The sequence below is a fragment of the Gobius niger genome (genome assembly GCF_951799975.1).
Source record: "Gobius niger genome assembly, chromosome: 4".
Lineage (NCBI taxonomy): Eukaryota > Metazoa > Chordata > Actinopteri > Gobiiformes > Gobiidae > Gobius > Gobius niger.
In genome coordinates this window covers 22,825,179-22,846,100 of record NC_136855.1, presented here as the reverse complement: position 1 = coordinate 22,846,100, position 20,922 = coordinate 22,825,179, and the positions used below count along the sequence as shown (strand labels likewise).

General features: G+C 43.2%; 1 protein-coding gene across 2 annotated transcripts in view; it reads right to left on the bottom strand.

The window, feature by feature from the left end:
- Nucleotides 1-20,922, bottom strand: part of gse1b (Gse1 coiled-coil protein b) — a 111,090-nt gene that overhangs the window by 40,153 nt on the left and 50,015 nt on the right. Inside the window, exon 1 of one of the 2 annotated variants that reach the window (XM_079554950.1) lies at nucleotides 2,051-2,697. The exons of the other annotated variant lie outside the window; for it this stretch is intronic. Coding sequence (XP_079411076.1) covers nucleotides 2,051-2,087 — 37 coding nt within the window. The 5' untranslated portion in view covers nucleotides 2,088-2,697. Of the gene's footprint in view, nucleotides 1-2,050; nucleotides 2,698-20,922 lie in introns of those variants that run through there. 2 annotated transcript variants of the gene reach the window in all.

Below are 20,922 nucleotides of genomic sequence, written 5' to 3'. Positions count from 1 at the left end.
GTCACTAGAAAGAGTAGAATGTTCCCTATAACTTGACTGCTGCTACCACGTTCTGTGACGTCAGTAAGTCCGAAGTGATCAGACAGAAGCAGTAGTAGCAGATTAAGGTGGGTTTGGGCAGTGCCAAAGCAAGATATTGTGTTTGAAAACAAAAAGAAAAGAAAATGCCAGCGGGAGATATAGAGAAGTTTTCCCACAGAGTACGTTTCTGTTTTTAAATCTTTCGCTCCGTGGCTCTGCTCCACCTCTCACTGCGACTGTGGATATAACCGAGGTTCAAGTGCTCCTTCTCATCACCTTTATCTCAGCATCCCTGCCCCTGCCATAATCTCAACATAATGCACTTCTTTCAATCCCCCCCGCCCCCCCTTCCCAAACCGACTCCTCTTTATTTAACCCAAACCTTTTTGTTGTCAAATAATCATGGAGAACTAGCATGTGTCTGACATGGTCTCCTAGGCAACGGTGGTTAAGACGAGAACGCAGGCAGGGGCTCATTCAGCGGCTGAATGGAAAGAGGGGAAGAGAAGAAGCGACCCGCAGTTTTCGACACACACCGCACACACACACACAGCAGCATGCAGGCGGAGATAGTGAAAGAGACACACATCAGTACACACATAGAGACCTTTTGAGCACCAAACCTCAGCAGCCTCCTCTCCTGCAGAGGGCCAGGGGGCTGTGCACAAAGCTAGTCCCACACTTATTATTCTATTCACTTCTGGGACACTTGGCCTAACCTTGACCAGAACCACAGCATGCCAAAATCACTACCTTAAAAGACGCCCTTATTTATTAAGCAGCTGGTCAGGGTAAAGGGGAATCCCTCCACTTGATGGTTAGTATCGGGGGGTCAGGGTGCAACAGTCCTCATTCTGCTTTAAGGGGTACAATGTGGGGGCAAATGGTTCTATAAGTTGTATTATGTTTAAACTGCAGCATATTTGTTCTTTACTTTATAAACATGAGGGGTATTGCATTACATGGGACTTTTGACTTTCGTTAGACCAGTGTTGTTTTGCTTTTCCCCATATGTTAACTTCAATCAACTCATTCTATAGTAGTACAAAATTAATATATGAGTTCATTATTATTAAATTGTCATAGCAAAAAAAAAAGCTAAGAAAATATGGAACGCAACATTAGAAATTAATAAACCATTAAAGAATTTCAAATGTACAGCTGGACAAATGCCAATGAGCTAATGTTGAAATGTTGCCAAGGGAAGTGAGTCTTTTAAAGAACAGTTGGCAGGGATAGCGGAGGCAGTAAAAGGTCTGGAGCTGTGGGTTTTCAGAGCAAAACGTGAGGTGCAGAACTAAAGTGGGGTCAACTCTGGCCTGACTGTACATCCTGACATTCAGCCTGCTGACTGTAGCACCTGCATTATTTATCCCTGTTAAGTGTTGGTGGAGAGCACTCACTGTGAAAACAACAGTTACAAACTGACGGATGTGTGCATCTCGCAAAGGTGAAAATGAACGTAAAAATCCCACAGTTTGTGTCTCTGCTCCAGGTTGGTCATTTAGTCATAGTGTCTCAGTCACTGGCCTCTCCAGTCTGTCTCTTCAGAATCAGTGCCCAGTGAGCCGTGAGACGCACTTAAGCACCAACCATTGCTAAGCTCACACTGCCAAGTGCACACTCTTTCACACACTTAAACTCAAGTGTGCAAAAAAATTGCCACAAAACCAAACATATGACTGTGGATAGTAGCCATACAAAAGCCATACTGTCACTTTTACAGAAACTACATGTTCTGTTTACCTGTCTCATTGTGTACAAGTGCTGAGAGATCAGTGAAACACTGAGCACTGCTGTCACACATCATTACAAGCTTCAAGCTCAGGTTCCAACCTCAGGACCAGCCGCACAAAGACAGCGTCTCCTTAGATGCACTCTAGAGCTAACCACAACCCCCTGTGCACTCTGTCAAAGCACACAAACATAAAACAAGAAACACACCAAAATGCCATGCACGTCTGTGTTAAGCATGAAAAGAACACACTATGCATTTTACATGGTCTATAATAGCTTTTTGCTTGCTTACCTGGCAAATAGTAAAGTGGTGCTTTTATTCCAAACATGTTTAGTGCAGAAGTCTCATGAAGAAAGCAGGAACTTGTCTCTACGGCACCAACAGCCGTCCTGTCCTGGATGACGAGCCGGAGAGCTGCTGTGCCCTCGCAGCCACCCAGAAACAAGGCTGTGTGTGTGGGGAGGACTCAGCCTGTCATCCCCGCTCTCTAGTCCTCGCTAACCAAGCGTGAGGCTGGGACCGCCCAGCCAGCTACCACGCACGCATGCACACACAGCCACCAAAGAGTCACAAAGACACACAAAACAGCCGAGACAGGGCAGTGCAGGGGTCAGCCTCTGAGGCAAGCCCCTGCTCTCCACCTCTGCACTCCCTGATCCCCGGGGTAAGGGTCACGCTCCCACTGTGTGTAGCGCTTTTCTCTTCTGCCAGCTTCTTCTTTTACGGAGTCCGGACAGCCAGAGTCGATGAAAAAGTAACCGTTCCAAAAGGAGGAAAGGAAAGGATGGATGGAGGATAAAATAATGGTTAATCCTGCAAACGAGCAGCGTCTAAATTTCAGGGCTGTCTTTTTTCCCCCTCTATTCAGGAAAGATGATCAGAGGAGACATGGCTCTGCTTCCTCCACTGCCACTGCTGCCACTCTACCTCTCCATTCCTTGCTCTAACACACTCTCTCTTTTCTCTCTCACTCCCCAGGCAGAGAGGAGGAGGTGGAGGGCAGAGCGAGCTCCCCCCCCTGCAGGCAGCAGCAGCAGCAGCGGTACAATCGGGAGCCAGAGGAGTGTGTGAAGCCACTTGTGTGTGTGCTAGTAGGAGGGCACAGATGAGAGGAGCTCCCGGTCAGAGGCGCTGCTTCACCCACTGGAGCGTGGGGGGTTCATAGTTCAATTTGGAGTCAGGGTGACATCTGATTGGACGGCCCCAGTGACAGAGCGAGGCCAACGATTATCAAGGGAGCATCTGTTCACACTGTACCGGCAACCAAGAGAGCGCAAGAGTACCATCGGGTTAGCCTATATAACAGCAAAGTGTTTGGGAGAAGAACATAAAAAAGATGTCCCGCCTCCATTCTCTGCTCTGAAAATGAGAGTCCTTGTCTGTGTGGGTGCGTTGGTGCGCGAATGTGTCTGTCTAAGAAACTTGGCTTGTGGTGGATTAGCGAACAGACTGTTCACCATGCTGTGCCGACGGTACAGTTTAGTGCTATTCAGTTCAGACATGTATAAACACACAAACATCAGCACAACACTGTCTGCTCAGCTGTTAGGTAAAAGGTAAATGGACTCTAATATGGTTTTAAGGAAATGACTCAGACGTAAAATTATTTAAAATGTTGAAATCGGTGCTGAAAACGGTTGACCACTTTATCCCAGCAGGCAGTGTACAATTGAGGCAGACAACCACTAACGCTCAAATTCATCCACGGAAAACGTCCCATTATTTAATCATAATTAAATAATGAGACGTCGTCGTGCACTGTGCAAAGACAAGGGATTCTGATTCTGGAGTCTGCTGTTGATACTGTAGGGGGAGGGGAAGTCATTGGCAAAACAAAGGCTTTTTATGCATGAAAGTGATTAATTACTGCATCAACATAATTATGTCAACAGGGTTTATGTCGGATGTTGTGAGTGTGCAAACAAACACCTTTCTATTGTCGAGAACATGCAAATGCTTCTTTTACTTAATCCATGGAGCCTGCAGGATGTGGCCTGTGTGGTACGTGCTCTTGAAAACAGAATACGTGGTCTCTTAACCCCTGCCTTAAACAAGCACATTTTCTCCAGTTCAGCCTTACCCAAATCTAAAAGCTTCTCGGATGGAGTTCACAGCCCATAGGCCAGTGTAACGCCTCATTTGAAAGCTAAGACCTACACAACTCATCTAAGATTTTCCCTTGCGTTGTCCCTTTTTTGCCACGTTTTTGTTGATTTTTCATCACTGTTTTGTTGCCTGTTTGGCTGCGTTTTTGTGGCTTTGTTGTTGCTATTTAACCCCTTTTTTCACCGGTTTTGTTGCGCTTTTGTCGCTCTTTTGATGTTTTTTTTTGCAGTGTTTTCATCCATATTTATGTCTCGTTCTTATAGGTATATTTACATTTTGTTGAAGAAGCTTTTAGATTTGGATAAAGCCAAAATGGAGAAAATCTGCTCAGTTTAGGTGGGTGTTAAGAGTTTAATGGGACCAAAGCTGCTGACACAAAACTAAAGGTTTTTTAAACATTTGTTTAATGTTTATATTATAACTACAAAACAATAAATAAATGCAGCCATAGAAAAAGTCATACACATTCTGGCACACACTCGCTGACATTGTTTCTATGAGCTTTTGAAAAGTAACAATATGTATTGTTCCAAGTCTCTGTGAGCTATTCTGTTATTTTCCTCAGGAAAAATATATACTTTTTTTTCTGCATCTCGTGGAGTGACAAAACATAGGCGACGAGTCACATTTCAGCTATAAGACAACTCACGACATAAAAGTAAACAACAATAGAGGAGGAGAGAGGTTGAAATACTATTCTGAATCTATGGCAGCTTTGTTGATGTTTTTGTTAAAATGCACATCCAATAACGCGAGTATTGGCAAAACCGGTTGTCATTTGCATTTTGAGGCGAGGGAGGTGATGTCAGCAGATGATTAATGTAACTAATAAAGTTGTAACTGTTTAGTTTATTAGGGACAATGTACAATATACATTAACCTCAAAAGGGAGAGATGCATTGTACCAGGTTGAAAAATCAAAAAAGCAAGATATAAACAATATAGATTTTCATCAAAAAAACGGCACTCTTTTGTATTATGATTTTATTTTTATGAACAATACGTAGTTTTCACCTAACCCATAGTTATATCGTATCGTATAGATAACCAGATATCTAGCATGAAAATCGAGATATGAAATTTTGTCCATATCATTCAGCCCTAGTCCCTGGGCAGACAAAAATACTGATACAGAATAATACTTATTTACTTATTACTATTTCCCCAAAACAGCATTAAAATCAACACACACATTCATTCCAAAAAATTAATTTGCACACTCTTGCATACACACCAACAACAAGTTTGTAGAAATAATTGGGACATTGGGAGAGGCCAAATGCTAACAGCATCTTTCGTCTTTTTGCGCGACTGAGGGCACGTACAAAGACCAGACAGGTACGCATCAACTCGTCTAAGCTCAGGTAAGAACATATCTCAGTATGGAAAAACGGTGAACTATTCCTTTAAACTTTTTGCTTAGTTTAATCCAGGTGGCGACTTTTTATTTCACTCCCTATAGTGACTATTCCTGCTTTAACATACTATACTGTAAAATCATATGTTTCCAAAATGCTTTAGAGAATAACATCCTCATTTAAAACAACAAATTCTTTGGATATGCGTGTGAAAACTCTGACAGTGTGCTCAAGAGTAAGAGCGGGGACTAAAGGTAAGATGCACAATATAATGAGCAAATGTGTTAAATGAATAAAAAAGGGAAAGAATAATCAAAAGAGACATCATCTGCTGAGGACCAAAAGGATACAAAAGAGAAGACAACGCACAAATAGATCTTTCTTTTATGTCCAAACACACAAATCTGTGGTGCCCATTTCTGTCAAGCGGCCGTGCAATTGTCTCTCCAAACCCCCACCCCTTCTCCACCAGGCCTTCTGCAAAAGAATAATCACACTCTCAATCATGTGTGTGTGAAACATTGGAGGGGCCTGAAAGATGGTCTGTCGTCTTCCACTGCAGGGAAAGCAAAGATAAGGCATCGCTATAATCTCTCCCCGGCACATACACCGCCTCTGGAGCAGCACACATAAACACAACATGGACTCCTCGCAGGAGGTGATTGTAACCGAACAGGTCAGCACTTTGTCGCAGGTGTGGGATTCGAAGGAAACGCTGCAGCGAAACAACGTCATAAGTGCAGCCAAATATTCAAAACACAAGGGCATAGGCAAATATTAGTCTGATGTCACGTTAATGCTTTCTCATTAACTAACAAACATGCAGGAATAAATGAGCGCTGTTGATCGGTTTAAAACAAAGACATACACAGCAGGCACATTCAATATAGTAGATTATGATGGTTCAGTACAAACCAAATAATACTCAATCATATCTATATTATTTGCTAATAAGCAAATCTACAATGGTCTGTTTAGCATGATAGCCATTGTTACCCCCCGCAACGTTTTTGTGCGTGATCATTTCATGGCGACATTTGATGAAGCATATCACATAGAGGACATCAGCACAAGCAGTGAACTTCATTTCCCGTTTGCCCAAAGCTTGATTAAACCTTTTGTTCTAAAATTATCACTCGCAACATACAGTGCACCAAAAGAGGAACTGGCTTTAAAAAAAAATCCACCACACACAGCCCGCACTTTTTTTTTTTTTTTTTTTAATTCAGGGCTCAGAATAATGGCCTGTATCAAATTCGACTCAAAATAATATCCCATCACCTTACACTCACCCCTATTTGCGGAGACCAGCAGCCACTCCACTATTACACACGCCCATTTAACCTGACCTCTTGCTGGTGATTAGAGGCCTGTGAAGTGTGTGTGCGTGTGTGTGTGTGTGTGTGTGTGCGTGTGTGTGCGTGTGTGTGTGTGTGTGTGTGTGTGTGTGTGTGTGTGCGTGTGTGTGTGTGTGTGAGCGGCTTCTCTGCGTATGCTAATCACAGCCCGGCACAGAATTAATTTGCAAATGTGTCATTACCCATCAGGCTGAGCAGCAATAACCCTGCAATTACACAACTCCAGGCTGGCCAGCTGAGCTCAGCACGTGCATGTGTGAAATGTATGCGAGCGCACATGGACCACGGGAGAATGCAACATGCCTCTGCCAAAGGGTTCATACATGCACTGAATCTAAACGCAGAGAGGGCAAATGGAGAAGGTCCGGACATGTACAGAGGCCTGATGTGAAAGCACAAGGTGAGTGTTTTTCAGGAAGGAAAATCGAGCACCCGAAAAGACTATATTTGATTTGAATGCTAAATACATCGATTTCTCAGACCCTAAAGATGCATGAGTGGAAAAATAGCAAATTTTCCAAACTACACCACAACATCAAGTTCAGGTTTCTACCACTTCTGTAATGACAAACAAAGCATTAAGTATTTGATTTGAACCAATATCAAATCCTGTTTTAGTGAGTGTAAATCCCATTTTTACAGAAGGAAAATGAATCCCAGTGCGTGAGGGATGCTGTGCATGTTTGCACCTTTTCACTTCAGTGTCAACAGGACTGAGACCAGGGTCAGCTGTGCATTTTCACACACACTGCTGTCTCTTAGCAACATTATCAAGACAAATAACCCAACGCAGACCTTTACCAGCGCGACATTCAGATAACACAGTTTACTGAATGTCGTTCAGACATTCACTTACTGGCGCAGGGGTCAAGTAAGCAGTGAAGCTAAAAGGTGAGAGGAATGGGTTCAGAAGAAAGTAGAAGGTCACTCACTAATACTAACTGAATCTTTTACAGTTTAGACACAAAAGGTACCTCACACACTTCAGTCAGTCACACTTGGTCCTCTGAGCAGCGCAGACACTGTGCGAGCACGAGCGGCAGGAACACCTTGGAGTGACAGCCAAGGTGGCGACATGTACATGAATAATGCGTCTGTCAAAGTACAGCCTTTAACCAAGCAGGACCCAAATCTACCTGAGTAAACAAACACTGTCAAAAGACAGAATGAAAAAGGCCATAAAAAAGACAAAGTCTGACATTGGACTGATCTTTCTTATCTTTGATTTGTTATGAAGAGGACAAACAACAAGCAGTTTTCAGGCAATATTTGAATTTTATAAAAGTCATTCTTAGTTCACTTTACAATTAACAGCTCTTGATTAAGCGGCTCATTAAAATGGATGATCAGTGCAGTGTAGAGAGCCCTGTGAACATATTCCAGGATTCTCTTGATGAAGTCTTCGGGCAATTCTTGGCACTCAGTTTCTGCATTGAGAGTGACTTTTTAATATTCACAAATCGGGAACTGCACTTACAATGCTGTCACTGCTCTTTTTAAGTGGGTTTCCTTTTAAGCTGGTTACCAGCGCTCATTGTGGTCGACAATCACATGCCCAGTGGCAGGGGAGAAGATGAGAAGAGGGGGAGGGAGTTGGCCAGGGCTGACAAACTGATGTGCTGTCATATCATACCTTTCCCATAATGCCTTGCAGCACACCTGCTTTCGAACACAGACAACAGAGCCTTCCCTGTCCGCTGCTCAGGGAATGCATCACGCCACACTTTTCTGCTCTGATGAGGCTTTTTATAGTCGCACAGCTCTCTTACCTGCATCCTCCAGTCCTTCATCTGTCTCCATATCAAACAACGGATCTGCTGCCTTTCAGCAACTCCCCCTGTTATTAGACACAAGAGGAGGCCTCCAAAAGGAAAAATGTGAACCGCACATGAAAGACAGGAACTGTTTAAAAGCCCCACTCATTTAGTTGGCAACTATATGCATGCATGTGTGTAATGATGGAATATTCTGCCACAACCCAGAGACAGGTGTACAGAAATGCACATCCAGCTGAGGGGACCGACAGAGTGAAGGCATCAGGAGAAGCAGAGAGAGACTGATAACAGGGCAGCCAGGGGCACTCCCACTAAGCCATGTTTATGCACAAACTGTAGCTGTACACTCAAAGCCTGTGACTCAGTTTAATATTTAATTGCAGAAACACTCAACCGTTTCCACTTAAAGAGCTGCTGGGAGCGTATTAATGCTTGAATTGAGCTCTCCAGTGACATTTCCTCTTTGGCCTGCTCATTTATCCTCGCCCATTGGACAGAGATGGTTAACCCATTAGCTTACACTCAAGGAGGACAGAGTTAGTAGGTTCATGACCTGACCTGCCTCAGGCACAGAGTAATCACACAACTGTATGAAGCCGCAAACACGGTCACCCAGGACTGGTGCCAAGAGAGGGATCTGACAGGCACTGGATCACAGCTGCTCCTCCAGGGCTCTGCAGGGCCTGAGTTGACCTTCTCCACTCCTGAGCCACTGGGCTACAACTCAGAAACAGACTGTCTTTATGTGATAGATATCAAAAATGGTTTAATGCAAGATTATCTTAATGATAAAAATACAAACAAGAACAAAATATAGTTACGTTGTTCTAAACAAAAAAAACAAAACAATAAAAACAGCCTGAGCTGGCAACATAACTTGTTTGTTTGGGAGACATTTTGCTTTAAAACCTCCTTCATTTTATTTGACTAAACACAGAGACCCCACTGTGTGTGTGTGAGCGGCTGCCTTGGCCTGTGTCAGGCCTCTGCTGTGTTCAGTAAGTGAGGCGTGCTAATAGTGCGTGTGCTCAGGTTTCACGCATCAGCACACAGTCGAAGAGACTTACCCGAGGTCACAGACTGTCAAGGCTTCCTCCGCCTCCTCCTCACTCTGTGACTCAATCCTTTCTCTCCCCTCCCGAAGTACTTTACCTTTAGCCATTCTGTCTTCCCATGTCTTTTGCTATGGCTCCATCCCTCTCCTCTCTCTTACCTCTCCCTCTTGTCCTCCCCAGAGGATTTCATCACGATCAGTCTTTTAGTTTCTTTCATGTCTTTTACCTGTCAACAGAGGAGAGAATGTGCAAGCAACTCCCTAACAAAGGAAAAACACTGTCCTGTCATCTCTGAAAATGCTGCAGGGAGTTGGGGGTTGGGAAGGGATTGGCAGGAAAGACAGAGGAGGCTGGATAACTGATAACGGATGGAAAGTTGAACTGAGCGGCATGGTAGCACAGCGGTTAGCGCTCGTGCTTCACAGCAAGAAGTTCCGGGGTCGATTCCCACCTGGGACGGGGCCTCTCTGTGTGGAGTTTGCATGTTCTCCCTGTGTCTGCGTAGGCTTCCTCCGGGTACTCCGGTTTCCCCTATCACTTAAAACATGTATAATAGGCCAGGATGAATGATGTGTGTGCATGAATGAATGATGGTCAGACAGACTGTTGGAGCAGGTGTGTCCAGTCTCAACAGCGCTTCTGTCAGTCTCCCCAGGGGAAATTGAAGCTGCATACAGTACTTACCACCACAGTATGGAGGGAATGTAAAATTGTCTCATGTAAAGCGTTTTGTGACCCTGTCTGTGAAAGGCCCTACACACATAAAGTTATTTTTCTTCTTCTTAACACAGTGAAAGGTCTTGTGTGATTTCCAAAAAAATACTCTCACATATTGTATGAATTAAGTAAAACAGACAAATCTGTATCTGCATGATCTATGAAGCATCAGACAGCTGTGGTCTGGGAATCCTCAGTGCCTCAGCCAGCTCAAACACAACAGCACACATTGACACAGGATCAAAGTATAAGCTGCACGATCCAATAGGCACCTCTCTCAATCTGCAACTGTCTCAAACACAGGCCAATGCATGTTCGAATCCTTTCCATGCACTAATCTGCTGGCACAGTCCCCATCCTCAGCGCTGCCCCATCCTTCATATTATTCAGGGATTAGCTCAAACATTAGCCTAGTCGCAGCCCACAGTTAGCGCAGAGGAGAGGCAGCCATCTTAGAACAATGATAAAACACTAAGAGGCTTAATTGGATTATTCATCTTTCTCTCGCTTCTTTCCTTCATGAGCTGTCCTCCACTGTTTTCACATTCTCTGTTGATTTCCTCCTCTGCTTTCTTCACTATATGGCTCAAAAAGACACTGATGGTGGGAAGGATGTTTGGGAAAGCAAGGACCATGAGGGCCCTTCAAGGTAACGATAAATATCTAATTATTGTATCAAAAAGCAAATCAAAGAACTATACAGGCCCATTTTACAACCGAAATTAGTAGACTACTTCACAATTATCAGGACAACACAGCCGCAAGCTCAGTGAACAAAGATAGTGAATAAGCAATGCTGAGAGAGAAACTGCTGGATGAGATGTGTCTTTTCTCTTTTGTCCAAAGAAACACAAAAACACAAGCTGCGGTGCCAAATTAGGAGCATGATACAGAACAGCAGCTCAGTGAGACTGAATCTCAGTGGGTTTGGCCTGGGTTTTGTTTAGACGCCCGGCCAAGTGGTGGTCGGTACCCTGGGCGGCCTTTGGACCACTGTCTCCAACAATCACTTTGGAGCCGCAACCTCAGCGGCGAGACCAGAAACCTCCCAAAGCGGTGCCAGGTCACTCAAATACACACAGCCAGTCACACCGTCACATGGACACAGACGGCCAATACATTCATAACAACTGAATTAACACTGTGATCCTGCAGCAGAAAGAAGGATGCTCATTTGATCATTTCACTCTCACAAAAGTGTACATGTCCCACATGTTGCACACGAACTGAAAGATTAACATTAAAAAGAGCTATTAGAGTGTGCGTTGTGAGATCTACTAGGTCCTCCGTAAAGCAAAGGCCTTGTGGGAATCCATCCAGTCTGCAGTATGCACAGTTTTTCCACATTTAATATGTCTAGCAGCTGCATACATCTCTGTGCTCACTCACTGAAGAGAAATGGCCAATGTAGATCATTGTGTGTGTCAAATAGAGGAGATAAACCTTGGTAAACTCCTTGAGAAAACTCAAACAAAAACTCTGTGCATTTCTTTGATCTTTCAACAGCTCAGAATGACCTTCTTCGCCAGTTTTCAAAAACAACTCTAGTGTGAAAGTGTGTTTTTGGACAGAGATAATGTTGAACTATGTGCAAAGAGCATGCTGGTGTGGTTGTGTCACTTCAAATGTAGAAAAAAAAAACTAACTAACTTTTGATCGACCAGAGAAGGAAGAAAGTGAGAATTGATTGTGACTGTTATTGGTGCCATTTTGAGGACTTTTCACCATCCAAAAGACAGAATAGTCTTCAATTCTTAATTTATCTGGCAAAGGCTCTTATATTTCACCACCCAAAAGGTTCACAGTGGCTCAAAAGTGGCTCAAAAGGTTCCTGTCGTAACTTGTGCAACGCAAAGAGAAAAAGACAGACACACTGTCAGGGTCATTTACATTTAAGTGTTTGCTCACATGCTAAACAAGTAGCATCATTTCTGCATATTACGTTCATACAGCATGATCAGATTTGGGCCCCTAATATCATAACACAGACAATTTCAAATGGTAGGTTAGGTGCAACATGCCCACAAAATAGCATATTATATTTTTCGGCTTGCACTCGCTATTTAGCACCATTTCTTTTCAAGAATTTGATTAGTGTAGCTTTTTGGATGGTAAAATATTTATATATATATATAAAAACTATAAATAATGACAGTTATTGACACTGCGTGTAACAGTAAAACATAATATGCTTTGTTTCTGTTTACAGAGCAGAATTCTAATTGTTCTTATAGTTCATTTTGATTGGCTAAAGGCACAGCAGGGGCTTCTTTTAGTGTGTGCCTGTGATTGATTTGCTCTCAGCTCAAACAAACCGACTGAATCCGTCAGAGGGAGACAGGCATTTTTAGGCCTGACCGCTGCGGCTGGATTTACAGTGGGATTTACCGCCGCCTTAACGATCTCACCCTCAATTATACCTGCGGAAGAGTGTGTAGTGAGTGTAGGCTGACAGGGCTGAATGGCTGTTTGAGAGGGTTATGAGTTGGCCCAGAAACGCTTCGATTTCCCCCTCTCCCCCTACTGTGATGTCACTTTATTTATGACGGGCACTTGGTTAAGATCACTCCAGTCATAAATCAGAGGCACAAAACATACACACACGCACACGCACACGCACACGCACACGCACACGCACACGCACACGCACACGCACACACGCACACACGCACACACGCACACACACACACACACACACACACACACACACACACACACACACACACACACACACACACACACACAGTAACATGCAGGCCCTGTATGATAAGGAGTGAGGCAGTGATGGAGTGGGAACAGACAGAGCAGAAAGATGGGAGATGGATGGCTGTTCGCATTCAGTGGTGCTCCAAATCAGTTCCCAAGTTAAAATATTCTTGTGGTGAAATTAATCCGGTCAAAGTACCCGACACAAGTGAGTTTGTGATATAGAAATACTTTTTTTTTTTTTTTACTGTGCAACACCATTTCACTATAACAACGACAAATGCAATGGGGAAACAACTGTTGTGATGAGTTAAAAACACTGTGGGGGGTCATTTACGAAGACAAGTGCTAAACTGCAACATAAAAGTCAGCAGATGTAATATTAATTAGAAAAAGAAAAATGGCTTACTGTTCACTTGTATTGTGTGTTTCAAGCCTGTGTTAAGTTTCTGAAAGCGTCACACTGTAGTCATCATTCATTCACACCATACTCAGCAGCCACTATTGTAGCCACAGCCGCCCATTGGGGTAGATTGACGGTACAACCGGGCCTCCGAGGCACTGCAGGGGGGGCCTCCAAAGCTTGTCTTCACGTCATTCACAATGAAATGAATGGGTGTGAAATTAAATGTATGTGTATTTGTTTGACTGTTTTGTGAAATTGTGAGAATTTAATGCTGAAAAACATATTCTTTGAAAAGAATCCAAGAGTCCATATTGTTGTGGGGCCCTTTGGGTTTCTTTAATCAATAAAGGGGGGTCTTTGAGAAGGGCGGGTTTAGTAAATAACCCCCTGTGTGTACTTACAACAAGAGAGTATTTGTGGCTATTGCAGCTCATTAGGGCTGCGAGATAAATCTCTCATCCAAATTGTAAACTTTAATCACAGATGCTGCAAACAACAAAAGAACTTGTCTCCATGGGATCTTACTGTGTATAAAGCCTGTTAACCATGTAGTTGAGGCCTTAACAAATATGTTCTTACAGCAGTGCTAAATAACTTGTTTACCTTAATAAATCCTTGTCGTAGTCCCTCTGGGGGTAATACAAGTGTTAATGGTGTCTCTGGTCAGGAAACCACACTTGCAACTTCGCTGCCTACGGGTCGGAGCCACCAATACACACTAATGGAATCGCGAAGAAGAAGCTAACAGGCCAAGCTAGCGCCACTTAAACAGTATTTACAGCCAAGTTTGAGTGAAAAATTTCTCCATTGTGTAATTGGATGTACAATATCCCTCTCTCCCTTTGTCTTTTCGGTCAGCATAGTATTTACTCTCACGAACAATTAATGAGTAAAAAAAACTCAAAATGCAACGACACCTGCAGTGGCGCTTATGGCCTCTAGGCGCATGAGTTACCTAGTTCTGCTTTAAATGCATCTAATTCTTTCAATTTATGAGCAATCGCAACACCTTTTTAACAAAATTGTGCAGCCCAACTATACACTAAAACCACATATATATATTTCAAATGATGTCACTTCCAACCCCCGTCCTCCCCTTTGTTAAAGCCTGTGAGATGAACAAACATGTTGGAGCATCTAGACGTCTTTATGTTCTTTTGTGCTACATTCACTAAAGCACATGTACCAACGAAACGACCGGTAGGAAGAGAGGACTGGAGGAAGAGTATCCCTCAGTAACGGGGCGAGCCGCTGGACCACATGGCTATAGCGGCGAGCCCACTGTGCACTGAAAGGGGATAATAGCAGAGGACCCACTCCAAGAAAGGCAGGGGCCAAGGAGGTGACCACCGAGGAGAGTAATTGCCTCAAGGTGCTCCAAATGATCTGTAACCTATTCGAAGAGTGTGAGCCTGAGACACACAGGGAGAGAAATGGCTGTTGCAAATGCGTATTTCTCAGGTCACGCCTGACCAGCACTGTAGGAAGCGCAGAGGAGAGCAGAAAGGTGGAATAACGCTGGGATAATCTTGTCGGAGCAGCGGCAGGCGAGGGCAAGGGGCTTGTTATGAGAAAATGAAAGGGGAAGAGGTGGGAGAACAGGAGGGCTGTGGGCCATTAGAGCCACCTCAGCTGCACATAATGGACGCTTTAGGGAGAGCAGAGTAAATGGCTACAGTAGAGGTGGGAACAGGCAATGCATGGCCAGGGCAGTAATCGAACACTAACCTTTACAAGCACACTTCAACGATGCAATACATCAAAGATTTATGGCCCCGTCAACATTCATTTATTATCAATGCAAAAACAATCAAATCAATGTTGCACTTTTTAGTTGCACTGAACAATATGCCTGCATTGTGCCGTTGGACCACGAGCAAAAATGATCATATGAAATGCTATGAAAGCCACAAAATATGACAGATTGTGATTCTTAAAGTAAATCTGTGCTAATTCAGAGCATGGAATTGGATGTTTAGCTATTTTCCTTTATTAGCATATGAAAAAGCTAAAGCTAAATAAAATACCAGCATGTTGTATCATGATGCATTGAATGTATCAGCTAAACCTATAAACGTGAAACATTGATCTCTTAAGCTCAGGTGCTTATTGCTTTGTTAAAAAAATGTAACAATATATTCAACAAAACAAAGCAGTATCTAGATTTATTTCACTGATCCACACACGGTGTTTAATTTCCTCCCAGTGGGTTTGAAGCACTTCAAAAAAAAAGACAACTCTATAGAACAGCAGCAATTCATTATCACCACAGGGTCCCTATGTCTGCTTTCCTTTTTGCCTTTATCTCTAATACGTGGGTGGCATCAATACAAGCACCATCCACCACCGATATAGTATATTAGGGAAGATGTAACACAAAGAAAGCTGCAAGAGATGGAGGCTGTTAGGGAGCAGTGTGTTTTTAAACCACAGTTTTCCTCTGCTTTTTTAAAAATCAATTCCTTCTCTTGCCAAAAGCCTGTAATCATTAAGTATCTGCTACATGTCACTTATTTGCTCTTTCCCCACAGTAAATCTGGACTCTCTTTATCCAGCTCTGACTTACATGCTTCACTTCCTCTGCTGTAATCTCAACCGCATTTACTGAGCTAATTAAAAGGGCACAGGGTCACTGCTCAACTGAAGACTCCTCTTCCATCCTTTTGTCTCACATATAGAGGACTGAGCATCCAATTACTTAGAATATTTCACGTCTTGCCAAAACAAACATACAATCCGCATATAGTAAGAATAGCAAGGTGAAAAGTGAAACCTAATATAGTTTATACATCTGAATAAAAACAGAGAGCCCATGGTTACAATCCAGCTTGCTGTGTTTACATGCATGAGTCCATATGTGTTCATTAACATGCACTGTCCTGACCAAATAAACAAATGAAGGTGTTTAGAGAGACTGCATTTGTATTGTAGAAAAACACAAGCTGAAAATAATCCAACTATAACCACCTATATTGCAATATGTCTGTATCTACTACAGTCCAGTTTGAGCGGCTTCATGGCATTTTATTCGGATGCATTTAAAGAACATGTGTGGTGTTTTAAAGCAGCAGCTTTAAAAAACTAGGGTTAAAGTGACTGTGATTTGGACCCCACCCATCTGCCCTTTCCTCTCTTGTTCTTCCTAAATCAATGCCACCCCAGTTTCCTGAACGGGTGATCTTTAAACTGCTTTTGTCCTGAAGAGGATGGACAGAAGCATGGCCTCATGGGTAGTGAAGATGCTGGTGGAGGAGTAGGGGAAAAGGTTATTAATGTATGCTTTCACAAAGGCAAGGTCTAGGCCATGAATCGCACACTCCAGCCTGCGCTGGCCCAGGACATTAGCAGCCTCCGATAAGACATGAAGAATAGCCCACATTACAGGAAAAACAGCTTGGCCACTTTACACCTCCCCAGCCTGCCTCACTGATAAGGACATATACACAGCAGGGCTTTGTGTGGAGCCAGGGATCTCAGAGCTGATTTCACAGATGATGCAGAAAATTATCAAAAGAATCAGAGTAATGATGGAGCGGGGGTGGAAACATAATGTAATAACACCGGTTTTCTCATCCTCTTTTTTGTCTCATGTCATAGACTTTTATTGATCATTTTACACAAAACATTTAACATATTTACATGCCTCACCAAACAGTGGTTACTACTCTTAGGAATGGCATTTGACTTTACTTATTATTTTTCTACATTATTGATTACTGCATTTATAGTTTGTTGTTATATGCCTTTATATACTACACCATCATCTAAGAGTGTAAATCAGTGTGTTCAGGTATATATTTACCTGTACTGCACATAAACTATAAATGTACACTATCACTCATGATCCATTAAGTCAATGTGATGTGTGTTTCATGTTATATTTCCAGAAAACTAAACAACTGTTTCTTGGTGAATAATTTGTGGTGTTTTTCTCATTCACATGACACCTGTTGGCCGCTTCACAGCAACATTTGTACAGTTCTTCACATAAGCAGGTGTTGAGTTCATCTGTGGCTGCTGCGTCTCGACCACACAGCTATGCGACGAGTGTTACATTTGCCCTTCGTGACCCCTGCTGATCTACAGGTCAAAGGCCAGGCTCGGGTTACAGCCAGTAGCCTTTTCAATGGACCTATACGTCATTTGGGTTCAGAGGGCAGGCTGCTGTCTAAAGCGCCCGGACATGTGGTCTAAAGCCATTCAGCACAGCACAAATGCCAGACTCCAACAGGATTTAATAGCCTCTGACCTGTGACCCTGTCTGTTCTGAACTCTGACCTGCACATGAACTATTAGCAAACAATATGGTGCACCAGTATTTCCTTAAAAAGAGATTATTATCGAGCCAATCAAAGCACAACATAACACACACAAACTGTATAAACATGGTGATCAGAAAAAGTTTTATGCTCGTTGAATCTTGATGTTTCAACTGACTGGTACATTTTTTTATACTAGCTGTTCTGACATAAGCCTAAACAAATTGTTTTTATATATTTATGAAGTCCGAGCCTGTGCCTGCCTGTAATTATTAAGCTCATGGCAATGTATGACTAAGCCAGTGCTCAGATCACAGATACAGACACACAATCATCAGTGCCAGGCTCTTCCATTATTTAATCAGAACCACTCTTAGCAGAGGCTAAATTATTGAGCGAGTGTATGTTCGCACAATTGCAGTGTATGGCATTCTGAAAATCCCCTCTCCCTCACATAGTGTTTTGTCTTGTATACATTCTGTTTCACCAGTAGTATTTATTTCACCATCATTTATTACCTTTTTTGTGATATATGCATCCAAAAGATTGCAGTGAGATTTGGAAGTACAGTGATCTCCTTTTTAATGATCGTAGCCCCTCCTACACTGACATCCTGTGGCTTCATGAGGACAAACAGGGAAGTGCATTTGAAGGTGCAGATGGACAGGCAGACAGACAGATGGAACAAGGGAAGCACAGGCAGATTTTGCTCAGCTCCTGGAGATGGCAGAGGCCAGACCAGGCCCTGGCACACGGTGGCTCTCCTCCCGGACCCCTTCCTGGGACAGGATCTGGAGGTCCAGAGCACTGCTTCAGTCAGTGCCCCCTCTGGTCTCCTCACCCACTCACACACAGAGCACACCGAGGCACGTGCACACACACAACTCATGCCCTCAGAGGAGGCCCTCCCGGCAGGGTCCCTGTGACTCTCCCAGAGACCAGACAGGTGGTGGAGCTGAGCGGGCATGTGAACGCCAACCCACTGCCAAGCACTGCTGCCAGTTGGCTCTCTGTTAACAGACACACTCCCTCCATTTAGAGCACAGTGCACACATAAAGATAACCAACCTACACACGTGGCCATCTTAACTCTCATGTGAAGACCTGCTCAAACCTTATCAATGCTCCATGTGGAAGCCTTGAGCAATCCCAGTGAGAAGAAAGAGCTGCCACAAAATCTCCTCGACTCCTCTATGAAGCTACCAGAGTGGAAAAGCACACAAGGTGAATTCCACAATCAACACTGAGTCAAATTGAGAGCCAGTGTATAGTCATGGTTCCTCTTACAATACATAATAAAACACTGAGTAAGCAAAAACTTGAGAATCAGGGGACAACTGTTATTTCTGTCAATAAAAGACATGGACTGCACTCACAGCAGAGGTGTTCATTAAACAGTGAATCCTGAGCGCTTTTTAATTTCAATACAAGTAGACTTACTTTTCCTTTACCTCACACTGACAATCTGATGAGAACAAGTGTTCTCCCCCTCTGTCTCCAGAGGCTTGCTTTGATAGCTATGGTACTTTTCTTGCAGGAGATGTGTCATAATAATCATCGTCAACAATGCTATCTGACAGGACAGCTGCAGGAAGTTTCATGAAATGGAGGAAACTTGTATTATCATTAATTTATAAGCCACTTTCAAAGAGTGAATTCAGATAACAGTGGTTTGATGAGGAACAATTATTCAATGTTTCTGTAGATCCACTGATGTAGTGTACTGGGACAAAGATAAACCAGGAAACTTATTTAATGTGTGACTGAACAACACCACGTCAATATGGAATGTTGCATATCTCACTTTTGAGCTAAATTATCAATCGACAATAACGTGGCTAACACCAGGCTGCTGTGTGCGCTCGAATTATTTCGAACTGCACAACAGCCTGGGGACCATGGCCAAATCTCCGGTGGATTTGGGAACCAATCACAGAGCGAGGAGGGACGGCAAAACGATGACGCGCTATTCGATATATGGAAGCTTGTAGTTTATTTACGGATAATTAAAAAAAAAGTTTATTTACGGATCCAACATGACAGCAGCAGACACGATGGTATTTTTTGATCAAGCTTTAGACCTTGTTCTAAATAATTTAGCTCAAAAGTTTACAGCGGGTACGTCATACGTCATCTCATACGATGATATGATTGGCTGGGGCTACGTGCAGACGCATGAGACTTTTTTTTTTTTTTTTTCGTATCGCCCAATAAACGACTATGGACGCTCGTAAACCACACCTCTCCTACGAGAAAATGAATTGGTGGTCCCCAGACTAAATATCACTTGTGATTTTAGTCTGGTGTTAGCCAGGCTAAATCGACAAACACTACCCTAAAGATCGCAGTCTAAAACCCTATAACTGTCCGTTTTGGCTGTTTAGTACCAACCGGATTACCATGTTTCCCTCATCTGATCTACCGAAAAATCCTGTAAATCTTCTGTCCATATCCAAGACCCAGGGTGCTAAAGTGTCCCGCTACATATATTTCGGTGTGGGCCAGCGAGGGGTAGAGTGCACAGGGAGGATAACCATTACAAAACTAACAGTGCTTAATGGCTTTCTTTTCTCTCCAGTTTCAATCAAGAGACTCAATTAACTGTGTGCTTAGTCTGTGCTGTGTAAAACGCTCCCCCTGCCTCCTCCCTTCTCCTCTGCTCTTCAGAGAGGTCCTGTCCCGGGCTGGCAGAATTGTGGCCAACCTTTCACCTCTGTTCACTAATTACAGCGCCATGGCGACACTTCAAGTACCTCGATGCCCCTGTTGTTAAAAAGAAAAAGAAAAAGAAAAGGAAAAACTGCACACACGCATGCACAATACCACATACTACTTTAAAAATCATGTGCACAGACAGACTGTTCCAGCTCACTTGCTTGACAATGCTGTATAATTGGAGCCTTGTTTTCTTTCCTCAATGGTGGGGATCCCTCTGACCTGGCTATTACAATAGAGACCCCCTCCTGCTCAGGCTCACAGCACAGATCAGAGATATGTCACTTCCCCACTCGCCTCCTTCTTTGCTCTGGCTGGTGTTTACAAAAGCCAAGCGGGGCAATCTTTTCACTCTTCAGTCTGCCCCCGCTGCATACAGGCCTTCTATTTGCTCTAGTATTCCAGGTTTCTCAGGCTTTCCAAAGATGTGCATAATTCTGTTCAATCTGTGTCTTTGGTGACATATTATGTCAAAGAAAAAAATCGATAGGGCTTTTCCCGAAATTTCACCAAACCATTTCAACAACGTACGTTGTACGTTGATTTTGGAATACTATGAAGTTGATATTGTCCTTGTCGTCTTTTATGTGGGATTCCATTGATACCAATTCTACAGTAAATCATAAAAAATAAAAAAAATCTCTTAAACAGAAAGTATGAAATGACATGACGGTTAAAGTTTACTGTACGATAATGTTCTGCTATTAT